This window comes from Oncorhynchus mykiss, chromosome 20 (genome assembly GCF_013265735.2).
Source record: "Oncorhynchus mykiss isolate Arlee chromosome 20, USDA_OmykA_1.1, whole genome shotgun sequence".
NCBI lineage: Eukaryota > Metazoa > Chordata > Actinopteri > Salmoniformes > Salmonidae > Oncorhynchus > Oncorhynchus mykiss.
The window spans coordinates 22,089,788-22,109,225 of NC_048584.1; the positions used below are offsets into that span (position 1 = coordinate 22,089,788).

A 19,438-nucleotide genomic window follows, 5' to 3' on the forward strand; every position below is an offset into this window, starting at 1 on the left:
TCAAGTTCTGGTTGGTGCCAAGAATAAAATAAAAACCCTTAGTGGCATTACTAACCTCTGGTTTCCTTTGCTGAATTCTTGACCTTTTGTCTCCTCCCAGGGACACACCAGTGGCCAGCGAGGGGAGCAGTAAGACAGCCCGGTCCAAAGCCTCGTCACGCTTCCCCAGACTGGGTTGCAACCGCAACCAGGAGGGCCGCAACCCAGAGCCCCAGAGCGGCGACCTCTAACCTCTACCCTCTACACTCTGACTTTTGACCTTTTCTTTGATTTGCTGATACTGAGGGGTACTTCCTGCTCCTGGACTAACTCAGAGCCTGAGACAGAGACGGACAATGGAGGTTATGGAAGGGAGAGGCAACAGCAGGGCTTTTTATCCTCTATTTCTGAGAACCCCAGAGGCTAACTATGCCTGCTCTCCTGAACGGAGGATTCACTCAAAGACCACACATGGACTAACTGGGCCTCGGACAAACATTAAAACAAGATGGGAGGACTGTTTCCTGATTTTACTCAGTTTTGTAGTGAAACTGTATCATGGTCATGGTACCTACAGTGTTTTCTAGCTTTTTTTGCATTGAGGTGTGGGGACAGAGAAAAGTGTTCTTCAAACAAAACTAACAGGTGTTTTCTTGGTCAATGTCAGAATTTGGATGCTATTTTTTTATTTTGACATCATCCTTTTACCTAACCTTTTACCTAACATTAACAATGAGCATTCATCTTTTATATTTATTTTGCCAATCTGTTACCATACGATAATGTGCACAATTGCATATTCCCTCACACAATTTTAGGACTTTTAATACAAATATTACTGCTGGACTGATTATCCAGACGTCCCAATGATTGTGGACTGAATGTGACTTAGCAGGAGACTTAACAGTAAATAGATCATAGATGAATGTCTTACAGTTGGGTAACACTTGAAGAGAAGCCGCTTGATCAAGTGCATGAAAAGTCATTTACAGATGCAGTTTGTACACTGCTTTAACTTGTATGAAATAGAAATCCTAAATACATACATATTACTCAAGTATAGAGATTACTTCGGGGGAGAAAATAAGAGATTGCATGTGGTGGAAGTTGTTCTTGTGACCGCCCCCCAGTCAGCTGTCCAATCAGAACTGTTAAAATGAGATTTAAACAGGAAGATGCAGATGATAACGCACTGGGGAAGACTGTAAATCAGTATGCACACATCAATAATAGGAGCAAATGATGAAATGATTACCAATCTTATTTTGAAGCACAAATATAAAATATGAATGATAAACAACAAATGTATTTTTTGTTCATTCACCCAGACAAACAGCACTGCTGTTACATATTGTTTGTTAAACTTGAAATGGAGAAACAGGACCCTGGTTCTATTCATAACAAAGCACTTCTATTGATCTAGCTGTTCTTTCTACTCAGACATTAAGTGATGTTGTCGTAGCCACTTCTACAGGACCGCTACTAAGGTTCATTTACTGTTTGTGTCTCATGGCTAGGACCAGGAGTTTTTCCCCAGATCATGTGACCTGACCAGGAGAAACTCTGGACCCTAGTTGTAGGCTGTAACTAGAGCCTAGAGTGTTTCCTGGTCATTTCACGACTAGAGCCCAAAGTGTTGCCCTATCAGGTCACATGGTCAGGAGAAAGAAAAACTCCTGGCCCTCCACAACACTCCTGTCTTTGGAGGGCTTCTCTTGTACCTTCTGTCCTACCTTTTAGCCTAACAGTCTGCCTTAAAAGACAGTGGCACAGAGAGACTAATGAATAAAGGGGTTCATACTGTACACACATACCAATGGTGTTGTTATTGTGGTATTCTACATATGGAAGTCCAAAGCAGGAACGAATCTGTGACAATATTGGTTCTTGATGATTCATTAAGGGCATGAACATTATGTAAATTAATTGGATCAATGTATTTTTGGGGCCGTATTTTATTAGGATCCCCATTAGCTGTTGCAAAAGCAGCAGCAACTCTTCCTGGGGTCCACATAAAACATGAAACATGACATAATACAGAACAGTAACAGACAAGAACAGCTCAAGGACAGAACTACATCCATTTTTAAACAGAAAGGCACATGTAGCCTACACATCAATACATACACACAAACTATCTAGGTCAAATGTCTTGCCTAGTTAAATAAAGGCTAGATAAAGACATCAACATATATACAGTCTGTTGAGTGCCTTCAGAAAGTATTCACACCCTTTGACTTTTTCCCCATTTTGATGTGTTATAAAGCAGGATTAAAATCGATTTCATTGTAATTTTTTGTCAACAATCTACACAAAATACTCGAATGGTGAAAGTGGAAGAAAAATTATATATTTTTTTATGATATGAAAAATAAACACTAATATATCTTAATTAAATAAGTATTCAACCCCCTGAGTCAATACATGTTAGAATCAGCTTTGGCAGTCCTTAACGATTACAAGCGTACCCATAACATGCTGCAGCCACCACCACTATGCTTGAAAATATGGAGAGTGGTGCTCAGCAATGTGTTGTATTGGATTTGTCCCAAACATAACACTTTGTATTCAGGACATAAAGTCAATTGCTTTGCCACATTTTTTGCAGTATTACTTTAGGCCTTGTTGCAAACAGGATGCATGTTTTTGAATATCTTTCCTTCCTTTCCACTCTGTCATTTAGGTTAGTATTGTGGAGTACCTACGCTGTTGTAGATCCATCCTCAGTTTTCTCCTATCACAGCCATTAAACTTTGTATGTTTTTTAAAGTCACCATTCGCCTCATGGTGAAATCCCTGAGTGGTTTCCTTCCTCTCCGGCAACTGAGTTAAAAAGGATGCCTGTATCTTTGTAGTGACTGGGTGTATTAATACACCATCCAAAGTTTAATTAATAACTTCATGCTCGATTCAATGTCTGCTTCTATTTATTTATTTTATCTACCAATAGGTGCCTTCTTTGCGAGGCATTGGAAAACCTCCCTGGTCTTTGTGGTTGAATTTGTGTTTGAAAATAACTGCTCGACTGAGGGACTTTACAGATACAGTGCCTTGACTAACATTGGAACCCTTGGTAAATATGAGTAAAACTGGCAGTGAAATGTTTTTCTTTATTGTTTATTAAATCAAACCTTTAATTAAAGTAAAATAATTGAAAGAAAAAATTAATTCTTATCATAAAACAAATATTTTTCTTAAATATACAGTGGAAGTCGGAAGTTTACATGCACCTCAGCCAAATACATTTAAACTCAGTTTTTCACAATTCCTGACATTTAATCCTTGTAAAAATTCCCTGTCTTAGGTCAGTTAGGATCACTACTTTATTTTAAGAATGTGAAATGTCAGAAAAATAGTAGAGAGAATGATTTATTTCAGCTTTTATTTATTTTATCACATTCCCAATGGGTCAGAAATTTACATACCCTCAATTAGTATTTATCCATTATTTTACCAGGTACGTTGACTGAGAACACGTTCTCATTTGCAGCAACGACCTGGGGAAAAGTTACAGGGGAAAGGAGGGGGATGAATGAGCCAATTGTAAACTGGGGATTATTAGGTGACCGTGATGGTTCGAGGGCCAGATTGGGAATTTAGCCAGGACACCAGTTTAACATCCCATCCAAAAGACAGCACCCTACACAGGGCAGTGTTCCCAATCACTGCCCTGGGGCATTGGGATATTTCTTTTTTTTTTTAGACCAGAGGAAAGAGTGCCTCCTACTGGCCCTCCAACACCACTTCCAACAGCATCTGGTCTCCCATCCAGGTACTGACCAGGACCAACTCTGCTTAGCTTCAGAAGCAAACCAGCAGTGGGATGCAGGGTGGTATTTGATAGCATTGCCTTTAAGTTGTTTAACTTGGGTCAAATGTTTCAGGTAGCCTTCCACAAGCTTCCCACAATAAGTTGGGTGAATTTTGGCCCATTCCTCCTTACAGAGCTGGTGTAACTGAGTCAGGTTTGTAGGCCTCCTTGCTTGCATGCGCTTTTTCAGTTCTGCCCACAAATGTTCTATAGGATTGAGGTCAGGGCTTTGTGATGGCCACTCCGATACCTTGACTTTGTTGTCCTTAAGCCATTTTGCCACAACTTTGGAAGTATGCTTGGGTCATTGTCCATTTGGAAGACCCATTTGTGACCAAGCTTTAAATTCCTGACTGATGTCTTGAGATGTTGCTTCAATATATCCACATAATTTTATTTCCTCTTGATGCCATCTATTTTGTGAAGTGCACCAGTCCCTCCTGCAGCAAAGCACCCCCACAACATGATGCTGCCACCCCTGTGCTTCACGGTTGGGATGATGTTCTTCGGCTTGCAAGCCTCCCCCTTCTTCCTCCAAACATAATGATGGTCATTATGGCCAAACAGTTCTATTTTTGTTTCATCAGACCAGAGGACATTTCTCCAAAAAGTACGATCTTTGTCCCCATGTGCAGTTGCAAACCGTATTCTGACTTTTTTAAGGCGTTTTTTTAGCAATGGCTTCTTCCTTGCTGAGCGGCCTTTCAGGTTATGTCGATGTAGGACTCGTTTTTACTGTGGATATAGATACTTTTGTACCGGTTTCCTCCAGCATCTTCACAAGGTCCTTTGCTGTTGTTCTGGGATTGATTTGCACTTTTCGTACCAAAGTACGTTCATCTCTAGGAGACAGAACGCGTCTCCTTCCTGAGCGGTATGACGGCTGCGTGGCCCCATGGTGTTTATACTTGCATACTATTGTTTGTATAGATGAACGTGGTACCTTCAGGCATTTGGAAATTGTTCCCAAGGTAGAACCAGACGTAATTTTTTTTTCGGAGGTCTTGGCTGATTTCTTTTGATTTTCCCATGATGTCAAGCAAAGAGGCACTGAGTTTGAAGGTAGGCCTTGAAATACATCCACAGCTACACCTCCAATTGACTCAAATGATGTCAATTAGCCTATCAGAAGCTTCTAAAGCCATGACATTTTCTGGAATTTTCCAAGCTGTTTAAAGGCACAGTCAACTTAGTGTATTGTAAACTTCTGACCAACTGGAATTGTGATAGTGAATTATGAGTGAAATAATCTGTCTATAAACAATTGTTTGAAAAATGACTTGTGTCATGCACAAAGTAGATGTCCTAACCGACTTGCCAAAACTATAGTTCGTTAATTAATAAGAAATTTGTGGAGTGGTTGAAAAACGAGTTTTAAATACTCCAATCTAAGTGTCTGTAAACTTCTGACTTCAACTGTATGTGTGCCACAATTATTGGCATCCCTTCATTCAATACTTTGTGCAACCTCCCTTTGCCAAGATAACAGCTCTGAGTCTTCTCCTATAATTCGTAATGAGGTTGGAGAACACATGGCAAGGGATCTGAGACCATTCCTCCATGCAGAATCTCGCCAAATCCTTCAGATTCCCAAGGTCTACGCTTGTTTACTCTCCTCTTCAACTCATCCCACAGGTTTTCTATGGGGTTTAGGTCAGGGGACAGGGATGGCCATGGCAAAACCTTGATTCCGTGGTCAGTGAACCATTTTTATGTTGATTATGAGTGCTTTGGGTCATTGTCCTGCTAGAAGATCTAACCACGGCCCAGTTTAAGCTTCCGAGCAGAGGTAGTCAGGTTTTGATTTAATATCTGCTGGTACTTGATGGAGTCCAGGATACCATGTATCCTAGCAATTTGTCCAGGGCCGTTAGAAGAAAAAGAGCCCCACAACATCAAAGATCAACCACCATACTTCACAGTGGGGATGAGGTACTTTTCTATTTTTCTGTCTACGCCAAATCTACCTCTGGTGTTTGTTTCCAAAAATATCTATTTTGGTCTTATCTGACCATAGAACCCAATCACGTTGAAAGTTCCACGTTTGGAAAACTGTAGGCGCTTGAATTTGTTGCCATAAAAAACAAAGACTTTTGATCGTAGTTTTGGAGACTTTCTGACCCCAAGACCCAACTAACATCTACAATTCTACAGCTGTGATCCTTTGAGATTTTTTGGACACTGGAACCATCCTCCTAACTGTGCGCGGGGTCGATTTAGACACACGTCCTCTTCCAGGACGATTGTTAACATCTCAAGTAGCTTTAAACTTCTGAATTATTGCCCTGATAGTGGAAATTTAACTATTTTCTTACAGCCATTTCCTGATTTGTGCAGCTCAACAACCTTATTTCCCACATCATTACTGTATTCTTGGTTCTTTCCCATAGTGATGGATGACTATGGGAACTTGGCCTGTGTGTCACCTCATATTTATACCCCAGTGAAAAAGGCCTGTGTGTCACCTCATATTTATACCCCAGTGAAAAAGGCCTGTGTGTCACCTCATATTTATACCCCAGTGAAAAAGGCCTGTGTGTCACCTCATATTTATACCCCAGTGAAAAAGGCCTGTGTGTCACCTCATATTTATACCCCAGTGAAAAAGGCCTGTGTGTCACCTCATATTTATACCCCAGTGAAAAAGGCCTGTGTGTCACCTCATATTTATACCCCAGTGAAAAAGGCCTGTGTGTCACCTCATATTTATACCCCAGTGAAAAAGGAAGTCATGGTTTACCACTTAAGTTTCCCTAATCACTTGGGTGAACTTAAGAATTTTAGAGTGCTAATAATTGTGGCACACGTTTCGAAGAAAGATATTTATTTCACATGAATTTTTACCATTTTTATCATTTTACTTCAATTCATGGTTTGATTTTTGTGAATATTTTTAAAGAAAGACCAAGAGGATAAACAGCAAATATATGCATAAACAGCCTGTTTTGCTCATATTTACTAAGGGTGACAATATTAGTGGAGGGCATTGTAATTGTATTTGTGGGGTACAGAGATTAGGTAGTTATTCAAAAATCATGTTAAACACTAGTATTACACACAGAGTGAGTCCATGCAACTTATTATATGACTTGTGACTTTCTGATCCCTGATCTGACTTGTTTCAATACGCAGGTCAATATCCCCGATCTGACTTGTTTCAATACGCAGGTGAATATCCCTGATCTGACCTGTTTCAATACGCTGGTCAATATCCCTGTTCTGACCTGTTTCAATACGCAGTTCATATCCCTGATCTTACCTGTTTCAATACGCTGGTCAATATCCCTGTTCTGACCTGTTTCAATACGCAGTTCATATCCCTGATCTTACCTGTTTCAATACGCTGGTCAATATCCCTGTTCTGACCTGTTTCAATACGCAGTTCATATCCCTGATCTTACCTGTTTCAATACGCAGTTCATATCCCTGATCTTACCTGTTTCAATACGCAGTTCATATCCCTGATCTTACCTGTGCACATAGCGATCTCTTGCTTTTAGTTAGGTTGTACATAATATACACTACATAACCAAAGGTATTTGGACACCTTTTCATCAAAAATCTCGTTCCAAAATCATGGGTATTAATGTGGAGTTGGTCCCCCCTTTGCTGCCATAACAGCCTCCTCTCTTCTGGGAAGGCATTCCACTAGATGTTGGAACATTGCTGCAGGAATGTGCTTCCATTCAGCCACAAGAGCTTTAGTGAGGTCTGGCACTGATGTTGGGCAATTAGGCCTGGCTCGCAGTTGGTGTTCCAATTCATACCAAAGGTGTTAGATGGGATTGAGGTCAGGGCTCTATGCAGGCCAGTCAAGTTCTTCTACAGCGATCGCGGCAAACCATTTCTGTATGGACCTCGCTTTGTGCCCGGCGGCATTGTCATGCTGAAACAGGAAAGGGCTTTCCCCAAACTGTTGCCACAAAGTTGGAAGTACAGAATAGTTTAGAATGTCATTGTATGTGGTCGTGTTAAGATTTCCCTTCACTGGAACTAACGGGCCTAGCCCAAACCATCAGTTGCCTATGCTCTCATATGGCGAGATCCCATTGAAAAACTTTTCTTGCTATTCTGGCAATTGGCATATCCAACAGTCTCACCATACATGCTTCCATCTCACCTCACACGGTTCCCAGCCCGTGTGCCTAGTTATTGTCAGTATAGGCGCAAACTTGTGGATACCTAAAAAAATTACATCCTGCTCTGTTAGGGTTTTTGAGATACCTGTTAGCAACCCACACTCCTGCTGAATAGTCCAGAACAGGAGACACGCATGTCTGACACAGTTTGAAATACGTGGCGAAACCAATATCTTTGAGTGTTTTTGTTTTTCATATACCTCCCCAAAGAGCTCTATTTACTGAGTTGGCCAGGGGAAATGTGCCGTTCATCAAAATAAAGACCCAGATATTTTTAATTGCCAGTAAACTCAAGCATTTCTTCACCAAAACAGAAAAACACTTAGTACCTCTTACTACCTGGTTCAAAATGCATTATCTGTACATAATAACATCTTCTGCAGGTCTTGTTCAGTTTCTGCCATCCCAATAATGAGGTTTAATTTAGGTTTAATGTGTAAGAAAATGTTTAATAAACAACAATACAGATAAATAAAAAAAGACAGTACAGGTGCAACAGCTTCTATCCCCAGGCCATCAGACTGTTAAACAGCCACCATTAGACGACCTCCCCCCAGTCCCCCCAGTCCTTTGTCCTACTCTGCCCCTTAGTCAATGTCACTAGTTGGCTACCACCAGCCACTCTACCCTGACCTTAGGGACTGCTGACCTATGTACATAGTCATTGAACACTGGTCACTTTAATAATGTTTAAATACTATTTACAGTTGAAGTCGGAAGTTTGCATACACCTTTACCAAATACATTTAAACTCAGTTTTTCACAATTCCTGACATTTAATCCTAATAAAAATTCCCTGTCAGCTTCTACCCCCAGGCCATAAGATCATCTAGTCAAATGGCTACCCAGACTATTCACATTGCCCTCCCCCTCCCCTCTCCACATCACTGCCACTATCTGTTGTCATCTATGCATAGTCACTTTAATTAACTCTACCTACATGTACGTACTACCTCAACTAACCGGTGCCCCTGCACATTGACTCTGTACCGGCTTCCCCTGTATATGTTATTTTTTTTCTGCTCCTCTTTAATTACTTGCTACCTTTTATCTCTTATTCTCATCTGTATTTTTTTTAAACTGCACTGTCGGTTAGGGGCTCGTAAGTAAGCATTTCACTGTAAGGTCTACTACACCTGTTGTATTCGGTGCGTGTGTCTAATAAAATGTTATTTGAAATGTATTATTATGTGCTTGTTTGACATTCACTGCATTGATTGATAAGAACTAGGCACATAAGCATTTCCTTGCACCCACCATGACACATACTAACTGTGTACGCCACCAATGTCATTTGTGTTGTTTTACAGGGTTAGCCATAGTAGGACGGCCCCCCTGGAGCGAAATAGAGTTAAGCGTGTTGCTGGAGTTGACTGGTATTCAAACCTTTTGGTTACTGGCCCAAGGCTCTAACCGCTAGGCTACCTGGATGGATCAACACACTATGAATGTTACATCTGTATATAAGTTCTACTGCTGGCTCTTTAACATCAGTTATACATCGCCGTAAGTCTTTATTTATTCCCTCCTGCACTTTTGTTTACTAACACACTCCGGAATATCCCGGGGTGGGTTCGGTCGATGAAGACGAGCACGAGTGTGTGCTAAATGTGCATTGTCTGTTGACCAGAAAATTGTGTACATGCCTAGTTAGGATGGGGATGAGTGCTCGCGGTTATGTTCGACAGAGTACATACACACTTGCTCACTTACAGCTGAGCGGATACAGGCCAAACACACTAAGCATTTACACAGAGATTATATTTACCGTTTCAGGTGTACTGTAGGGCATTGTGTTATGGTGAGTGAATGAGGACCCAAAAGCGAACTAACTTAAACAGAGCTTCTTTAATAACCAAACATAGGTAGGCTCAGATAGACCGGCAGATTCCGACAGGACAGGACAAGGTTACAGCAAACATGACGATAGTCTGGCTCAGGCATGAAACACAACAAACAAGAATCCGACAAGGACAGGAACAGAAACAGAGAGAGATATAGGGACCTAATCAGAGGGAAAAAGGGAACAGGTGGGAAACGGGGTGAATGGGTAGTTAGAGGAGACAAGGAACAGCTGGGGGAAAGCGGGGGAGAAAAGGTAACCTAACAACGACCAGCAGAGGGAGACAGGGTGAAGGGAAAGGACAGAGACAAGACACAACATGACAGTACATGACAGTACCCCCCCACTCACCGAGCGCCTCCTGGCGCACTCGAGGAGGAAACCTGGCGGCAACGGAGGAAATCCTCGATCAGCGCACGGTCCAGCACGTCCCGAGAGGGAACCCAACTCCTCTCCTCAGGACCGTACCCCTCCCAATCTACGAGGTACTGGTGACCACGGCCCCGAGGACGCATGTCCAAAATTCTACGGACCCTGTAGATGGGTGCGCCCTCGACAAGGATGGGGGGGGGGGGGGGGGAAGACGAGCGGGGGCGCGAAGGACGGGCTTGATGCAGGAGACATGGAAGACCGGGTGGACGCGACGAAGGTATCGCGGAAGAAGAAGTCGAACTGCGACAGGATTAATGACCCGAGAAATACGGAACGGACCAATGAACCGCGGGGTCAACTTGCGAGAAGCCGTCTTAAGGGGAAGGTTCTGAGTGGAGAGCCAAACTCTCTGACCGCGACAATATCTAGGACTCTTAGTTCTACGCTTATTAGCAGCCCTCACAGTCTGCGTCCTATAACGGCAAAGTGCAGACCTGACCCTCTTCCAGGTGCGCTCGCAACGTTGGACAAAAGCCTGAGCGGAGGGGACGCTGGACTCGGCGAACTGAGATGAGAACAGCGGAGGCTGGTACCCGAGGCTACTCTGAAAAGGAGATAGCCCGGTCGCAGACGAAGGAAGCGAGTTGTGGGCGTATTCTGCCCAGGGGAGCTGTTCTGACCAAGACGCAGGGTTACGAAAAGAAAGACTGCGTAAGATGCGACCAATAGTCTGATTGGCCCGTTCTGCTTGACCGTTAGACTGGGGGTGAAAGCCGGAAGAGAGACTGACGGAAGCCCCAATCAAACGGCAAAACTCCCTCCAAAATTGAGACGTGAATTGCGGACCTCTGTCCGAAACGACGTCTGACGGAAGGCCATGAATTCTGAAAACATTCTCGATGATGATTTGTGCCGTCTCTTTAGCAGAAGGAAGCTTAGCAAGGGGAATGAAATGAGCCGCCTTAGAGAACCTATCGACAACCGTAAGAATAACAGTCTTCCCCGCTGACGAAGGCAGTCCGGTGACAAAATCTAAGGCGATGTGAGACCACGGTCGAGAGGGAATAGGAAGCGGCCTGAGACGGCCGGCAGGAGGAGAGTTACCGGACTTAGTCTGCGCGCAGACCGAACAAGCAGCCACGAAACGACGCGTGTCATGCTCCCGGGTGGGCCACCAAAAACGCTGGCGAATGGAAGCAAGCGTACCCCGAACGCCAGGGTGGCCGGCTAACTTGGCAGAGTGAGCCCACTGAAGAACGGCCAGACGAGTAGGAACGGGAACGAAAAGAAGGTTCCTAGGACAAGCGCGCGGCGACGGAGTGTGAGTGAGCGCTTGTTTTACCTGCCTCTCAATTCCCCAGACAGTCAACCCGACAACACGCCCCTCAGGGAGAATCCCCTCGGGGTCAGTGGAGGCTACTGAAGAACTGAAGAGACGAGACAAAGCATCAGGCTTGGTGTTCTTAGAGCCCGGACGATAAGAAATCACAAACTCGAAACGAGCGAAAAACAGCGCCCAACGCGCCTGACGCGCATTAAGTCGTTTGGCAGAACGGATGTACTCAAGGTTCCTATGGTCAGTCCAAACGACAAAAGGAACGGTCGCCCCCTCCAACCACTGTCGCCATTCGCCTAGGGCTAACCGGATGGCGAGCAGTTCGCGGTTACCCACATCATAGTTACGTTCCGACGGCGACAGGCGATGAGAAAAATACGCGCATGGGTGGACCTTGTCGTCAGAGAGGGAGCGCTGAGAAAGGATGGCTCCCACGCCCACCTCTGACGCGTCAACCTCGACAACGAACTGTCTAGAGACGTCAGGTGTAACAAGGATAGGAGCGGATGTAAAACGATTCTTGAGGAGATCAAAAGCTCCCTGGGCGGAAACGGACCACTTAAAGCACGTCTTGACAGGTGTAAGGGCTGTGAGAGGAGCTGCCACCTGACCGAAATTACGGATGAAACGACGATAGAAGTTCGCGAAGCCGAGAAAGCGCTGCAGCTCGACGCGTGACTTAGGGACGGGCCAATCAATGACAGCTTGGACCTTAGCGGGATCCATCTTAATGCCTTCAGCGGAAATAACAGAACCGAGAAATGTGACGGAGGAGGCATGAAAAGTGCACTTCTCAGCCTTCACAAAAAGACAATTCTCTAAAAGGCGCTGGAGGACACGTCGAACGTGCTGAACATGAATCTGGAGTGACGGTGAAAAAATCAGGATATCGTCAAGGTAAACGAAAACAAAGATGTTCAGCATGTCTCTCAGGACATCATTGACTAATGCCTGAAAGACAGCTGGAGCGTTAGCGAGGCCGAAAGGAAGAACCCGGTATTCAAAGTGCCCTAACGGAGTGTTAAACGCCGTCTTCCACTCGTCCCCCTCCCTGATGCGCACGAGATGGTAAGCGTTACGAAGGTCCAACTTAGTGAAAAACCTGGCTCCCTGCAGGATCTCGAAGGCTGAAGACATAAGAGGAAGCGGATAACGATTCTTCACTGTTATGTCATTCAGCCCTCGATAATCTATGCAGGGGCGCAGAGACCCGTCCTTCTTCTTGACAAAAAAAAACCCCGCTCCGGCGGGAGAGGAGGAGGGGACTATGGTACCGGCGTCAAGAGCTACAGACAAATAATCTTCGAGAGCCTTACGTTCGGGAGCCGACAGAGAGTATAGTCTACCCCGGGGGGGGGTGGTTCCCGGAAGGAGATCAATACTACAATCATACGACCGGTGTGGAGGAAGAGAGGTGGCCCTGGACCGACTGAACACCGTGCGCAGATCGTGATATTCCTCCGGCACCCCTGTCAAATCACCAGGCTCCTCCTGTGAAGAAGAGACAGAGGAAACAGGAGGGATAGCAGACATTAAACATTTCACATGACAAGAGACGTTCCAGGAGAGGATAGAATTACTAGACCAATTAATGGAAGGATTATGACAAACTAGCCAGGGATGGCCCAAAACAACAGGTGTAAAAGGTGAACGAAAAATTAAAAAAGAAATGGTTTCACTATGATTACCAGAAACAGTGAGGGTTAAAGGTAGCGTCTCACGCTGAATCCTGGGGAGAGGACTACCATCCAGGGCGAACAAGGCCGTGGGCTCCTTTAACTGTCTGAGAGGAATGTCATGTTCCCGAGCCCAGGTCTCGTCCATAAAACAGCCCTCCGCCCCAGAGTCTATTAAGGCACTGCAGGAAGCTGACGAACCGGTCCAGCGTAGATGGACCGACAAGGTAGTGCAGGATCTTGAAGGAGAGACAGGAGTAGTAGCGCTCACCAGTAGCCCTCCGCTTACTGACGAGCTCTGGCCTTTTACTGGACATGAAGTGACAAAATGACCAGCGGAACCGCAATAGAGACAGAGGCGGTTGGTGATTCTCCGTTCCCTCTCCTTAGTCGAGATGCGGATACCTCCCAGCTGCATGGGCTCAGCACCCGAGCCGGCAGAGGAAGATGGTAGTGATGCGGAGAGGGAGGCGACGGAGAGCGCGAGCTCCTTTCCACGAGCTCGGTGACGAAGATCAACCCGTCGCTCAATGCGAATAGCGAGTTCAATCAAGGAATCCACGCTGGAAGGAACCTCCCGGGAGAGAATCTCATCCTTTACCTCTGCGCGGAAACCCTCCAGAAGACGAGCGAGCAAGGCCGGCTCGTTCCAGCCACTGGAGACAGCAAGAGTGCGAAACTCAATAGAGTAGTCTGTTATGGATCGATTGCCTTGACATAGGGAAGACAGGGCCCTGGAAGCCTCCTCCCCAAAAACAGATCGATCAAAAACCCGTATCATCTCCTCCTTAAAGTCCTGATACTGGTTAGTACACTCAGCCCTTGCCTCCCAGATTGCCGTGCCCCACTCACGAGCCCGTCCAATAAGGAGAGATATGACGTAGGCGACACGAGCAGTGCTCCTGGAGTAAGTGTTGGGCTGGAGAGAAAACACAATATCACACTGGGTGAGGAACGAGCGGCATTCAGTGGGCTCCCCAGAGTAACACGGCGGGTTATTGATTCTGGGCTCCGGAGATTCGAAAGCCCTGGAAGTGGCCGGTGGATCGAGGCGGAGATGGTGAACCTGTTCTGTGAGGTTGGAGACTTGGGTGGCCAGGGTCTCAACGGCATGTCGAGCAGCAGACACTTCCTGCTCGTGTCTGCCTAGCATCGCTCCCTGGATCCCGACGGCTGAGTGGAGAGGATCCGAAGTCGCTGGGTCCATTCTTGGTCGGATTCTTCTGTTATGGTGAGTGAATGAGGACCCAAAAGCGAACTAACTTAAACAGAGCTTCTTTAATAACCAAACATAGGTAGGCTCAGATAGACCGGCAGATTCCGACAGGACAGGACAAGGTTACAGCAAACATGACGATAGTCTGGCTCAGGCATGAAACACAACAAACAAGAATCCGACAAGGACAGGAACAGAAACAGAGAGAGATATAGGGACCTAATCAGAGGGAAAAAGGGAACAGGTGGGAAACGGGGTGAATGGGTAGTTAGAGGAGACAAGGAACAGCTGGGGGAAAGCGGGGGAGAAAAGGTAACCTAACAACGACCAGCAGAGGGAGACAGGGTGAAGGGAAAGGACAGAGACAAGACACAACATGACAGTACATGACACATTGACTTTCAATCGACATTATATATACAGTGTTTATGTATAGCAATGAATACAATAGGCCTACTGAGGTCCCTTTTTACCACAGGAATATAAGACGGTCCTTAAAGTATAGTTCTCTCTCTCATTGAAGTGATGGTCCAGCATGTTGGGATAGGACTGTATATCATTACCATGCTTTTACCTTTGTATCTGAGGGACATGAAGGCAACAGCGACCTTACTTAAGATGAGGTCACAGCATAAACAGATCTTTACTAACACAAAGACTGGTTATGCTTTATATACAGTTATACAGTAGTAGGCCACAGTCATTTAATACCGGAAGGCATGGCTTTCATTTCTATATTGACATGAAAGGTAAGAAAATAGAAGAATGTATAGTTTGTGAACTTAATGATTGGGGAATGGGGAATCTCAGAAGCTTGGAATCTATGGCTAGGGATTCTGCATGAATCTTAGTGGGGATTCTAGTGGAATATTATAATGATGTCATTCATTACCTGACAATTGCTGCTTCCCCATCTGATCACAGCTGTGTAGGTCTGTGCAAGCAGCCTGTATACAGTAGCTGCTCACTGGCGTGATCGCCACCTATTCATCTAGTTGGAAAACTACGTTTCCCTAAATTTGATAATACTCTACTGTTCTTCTTCTCGCTAGACTCAAAGGCAGCATCACATGACCTTTTGGTTACTACACAAAAGAGGTCAAGATGGCGCCGGAGGGGAGGGCTACCGTCTTATCAGCTCTTAACCAACCATGCTATTTTTTTCTTTTTTTCCCGCGTTGTTCGTAACTCGTTTTGAACATAAGAGACGATAGCAACAACATTATGTCCGAAAAGATCTTCTGGACATCAGAACTGGAATTACTCACCTCAAATTGGATGAGGAGTTCTTCTTCTATGAGTCAGACGCGAGGGATATACTACAGACACCCGACCAGGCTCAGATCCCCGTGATTCACTGGAAAAGGAAACGTAGGTTTTGCAGAAAGAGATCAGGATGCCTTGTGAGATCAGGCGACGAGTGGCTAATCTGCCCTTGCCTTCCGTTCTGCTAGCTAACTCTCAATCGCTGGAAAATAAATGGGATGAACTGAAAGCACGTATATCCTACCAACGGGACATTAAAAACGGTAATATCTTATGTCTCACCAAGTCATGGGTGAATGACGACATTAAGAACATACAGCTCGCGGGTTATACATTATCGGTAGGACAGAACAGCAGCCTCTGGTAAGACAAGGGGCAGGGGCCTATGCATATTTGTAAACAATAGCTGGTGCACGATATCTAAGGAAGTCTCAAGGTTTTGCTCGCCTGAGGTAGAGTATCTCATGATAAGCTGTAGACCACACTATCTACCTAGAGAGTGTTTCTGCATTTTTCGAACCTGACTACATACCACCACGGACAGACGCTGGCACTAAAACCGCACTCAATGAGCTGCATTCCACTATAAGCTAAGAGGAAAACACTCATCCAGAGGTGGCGCTCTAGTGACCGGAGACTTTAATGCAGGGAAACTTAAATCAGTTTTACCTCATTTCTATCAGCATGTCACATGTGCAACCAGAGGGAAAAACATTCTAGACCACCTTTACTCCACACACAGAGACACGTACAAAGATCTCCCTTGATCTTCATTTGGCAAATCTGACCATAAATCTGCTTACAAAAAAATATATAGCAGGAAGCACCAGTGACTCGGTCTATATAAAAGTGGTCAGATGAAGCAGATGCTAAACTACTGGATTGTTTTGCTAGCACAGACTCGAATATGTTCCGGGATTCTTCCGATGGTACACCACATCAGTCACTGGCTTTATCAATAAGTGCATTGAGGGGGCCTCCCGAGTGGCGCAGTGGTCTAAGGCTGCTGAGATTCTGGGTTCGAGTCCAGGCTCTGTCACATCCGGCCGCGGGTCGGCGCACAATTGGCGCAGCGTCGTCCGGGTTAGTGGAGGGTTTGGCAGGCAGGGATATCCTTGTCTCATCGCGCACTAGCGACTCCTGTGGCGGACCGGGCGCAGTGCACGCTGACACGGTCGCCAGGTGTATGGTGTTTCCTCTGACATATTTGTGTGGCTGGCTTCCGGGTTGGATGGGCATTGTGTCAAGAAGCAGTGCGGCTTGGCTGGGTTGTGTTTCGGATGATGCATGGCTCTCGACCTTCACCTCTCCCGAGTCCGTACAGGAGTTGCAGCGATGAGACAAGATTGCAACTACTACCAATTGGATACCACGAAATTGGGGAGAAAAAAGGCGTGAAAAATTTCAATTAAATTAAAATTAAAAATGTAAAAAGATAAGTGCATCGAGGACGTCGTCCCCACAGTGACTGCATGTACATACCCCAACCAGAAGCCATGGATTACAGGCAACATACACACTGAGCTAAAGGGTAGAGCTGCCGCTTTCAAGGAGTGGGACTCTAACCCCGAAGCTCATAAGAAATTCCACTGTGGCCTCTGACAAACCATCAAGCAGGCAAAGCGTCAATACAGGGCTAAGATCGAATCGTACTACACTGCTCCGACACTCGTCGGATGAGGCAGGGCTTGCAAATTATCACAGACCAGAAAGGGAAGGACAGCCGAGAGCTGCCCAGTGACACAAGCCTACCAGACTAGCTAAATAACTTCTATGCTCGCTTCGTGGCAAATGAAAAAAGTAACTTGTTTAAAAAAATTATAAAAAATAAAAACGGAGAAGTGGTGCGTGCTTGCAGTTGAAGTCAGAAGTTTACATACACCTTATCCAAATACATTTAAACTCAGCTTTTCACAATTCCTGACATTTAATCCTAGTTAAAGGTCCAATATTAGGTCGTATAGGATCACCACTTTATTTAAAAAATATGAAATGTCAGAATAATAGTAGAGAGAATGATTTCTTTCAGCTTTCATTTCTTTAATCACATTCTCAATGGTTCCGAAGTTTACATACACTCAATTAGTATTTGGTAACATTGGTTTTCAATTGTTTAACTGGAGTCAAACGTTTCAGGTGGCCTTCCATAAACTTCCCACAATAAGTTGGGTGAATTTTGGCCCACTCCTCCTGACAGAGCTGCTGTAACTGAGTCAGGTTTGTAGGCCTCCTTGCTTGCAGACACTTTTTCAGTTCTGCCCACAAATGTTCTCTAGGGTTGAGGTCAGGGCTTTGTGGTGGGCACTCCAATACCTTGAATGTGTTGTCCTTAAGCCATTATGTTACAACTTTGGAAGTTTGCTAGGGGTCATTGTCCATTTGGAAGACCCATTTGCGACCAAGCTTTAACTTCCTGACTAATGTCGGGAGATGTTGCTTCAATATATCCACATAATTTTCCTTCCTCCTCATGATGCCATCTATTTTGTGAAGTGTACCAGTCCCTCCTGCAGCAAAGCATCCCACAATATGATGCTGTCACCCCCTTGCTTCACGGTTGGGATGGTGTTCTTCGGCTTGCAAGCCTCCCCTTCTTCCCCTGAACATAATGATGGTCATTATGGCCAAACAGTTCTCTTTTTGTTTCATGAGACCAGAGGACATTTCTCCAAAAAGTACGATATTTGTCCCCATGTGCAGTTGCAAACTGTAGTCAGGCTTTTTATTAATGGCGGTTTTAGAGCAGTGGCTTCTTCCTTGCTGAGCAGCTTTTCAGGTTATGTCGATATAGAACTCGTTTTACTGTGGATATAAATACTTTTGTACCTGTTTCCTCCAGCATCTTCACAAGGTCCTTTGCTGTTGTTCTGGGATTGATTTGGTACCTACAGGCATTTGGAAATTGCTCCCAAGGATGAACCAGACTTGTGGAGGTCTACAATTTATTTTCTGAGGTCTTGGCTGATTTCTTTTGATTTTTCCATGATGTCAAAGAAAGAGTGACTGAGTTTGGAGGTAGGCCTTGAAATACATCCACACGTACACCTCCAATTGTTAACGGCAGTCAACTTAGTGTATTCTAAACTTCTAACCCACTGGAATTGTGATGCAGTGAAATAATCTGTCTATAAACAATTGTTTGAAAAATTACTTGTGTCATTTACAAAGTAGATGTCCTAACCGACTTGCCAAAACTATAGATTGTTAACAAGACATTTGTGGAGTGGTTGAAAAATGAGTTTTAATGACTCCAACCTAAGTGTATGTAAACTTCCGACTTCAACTCTGTTATATTTTCTGTACGGTAGAGTGAGTCACACACACACGCACACGCACACGCACACGCACGCACGCACGCACGCACGCACGCACGCACGCACACACACACACACACACACACACACACACACACACACACACACACACACACACACACAAATTTCAGCACTACTGGAGTAGACAGCCAGGAGCACTGAGCCAGGGCTCACCTCAGAACACAACCAATTAGGCTTCATTGGTCATTGTCTCTATACCCATAAAATAATGCAAAGCTGTATATCGATCAATAACAATTAGATCCGCAAAAGCCAGTAGCCTAATGATATTAAGAATCACAGATACATCTAAAAGATCCATTGCATTGAAGTAAAAATCAAATGCCTAAACTATACATTACATAAAACTTCTAGCCAAACAACCAGTAGGCTTACATGAGCAAAAGCCAATGAATAAATAATTATGGCATGGCGGCCAGAGCCGCTTACCATTTAGAGGAGCTGCAGCCTCTTCGATGCTGTGTT

General features: G+C 44.7%; 1 protein-coding gene across 1 annotated transcript in view; it reads left to right on the forward strand.

Annotated features, from left to right (window-relative positions):
• Positions 1–1,793, forward strand: part of snx29 (sorting nexin 29) — a 117,243-nt gene extending 115,450 nt beyond the window's left edge. Inside the window, exon 21 of the mRNA XM_036955984.1 lies at positions 101–1,793. Coding sequence (XP_036811879.1) covers positions 101–230 — 130 coding nt within the window. The 3' untranslated portion in view covers positions 231–1,793. The remainder of the gene's footprint in view (positions 1–100) is intronic.
• Positions 1,794–19,438: the final 17,645 nt, after the last annotated feature.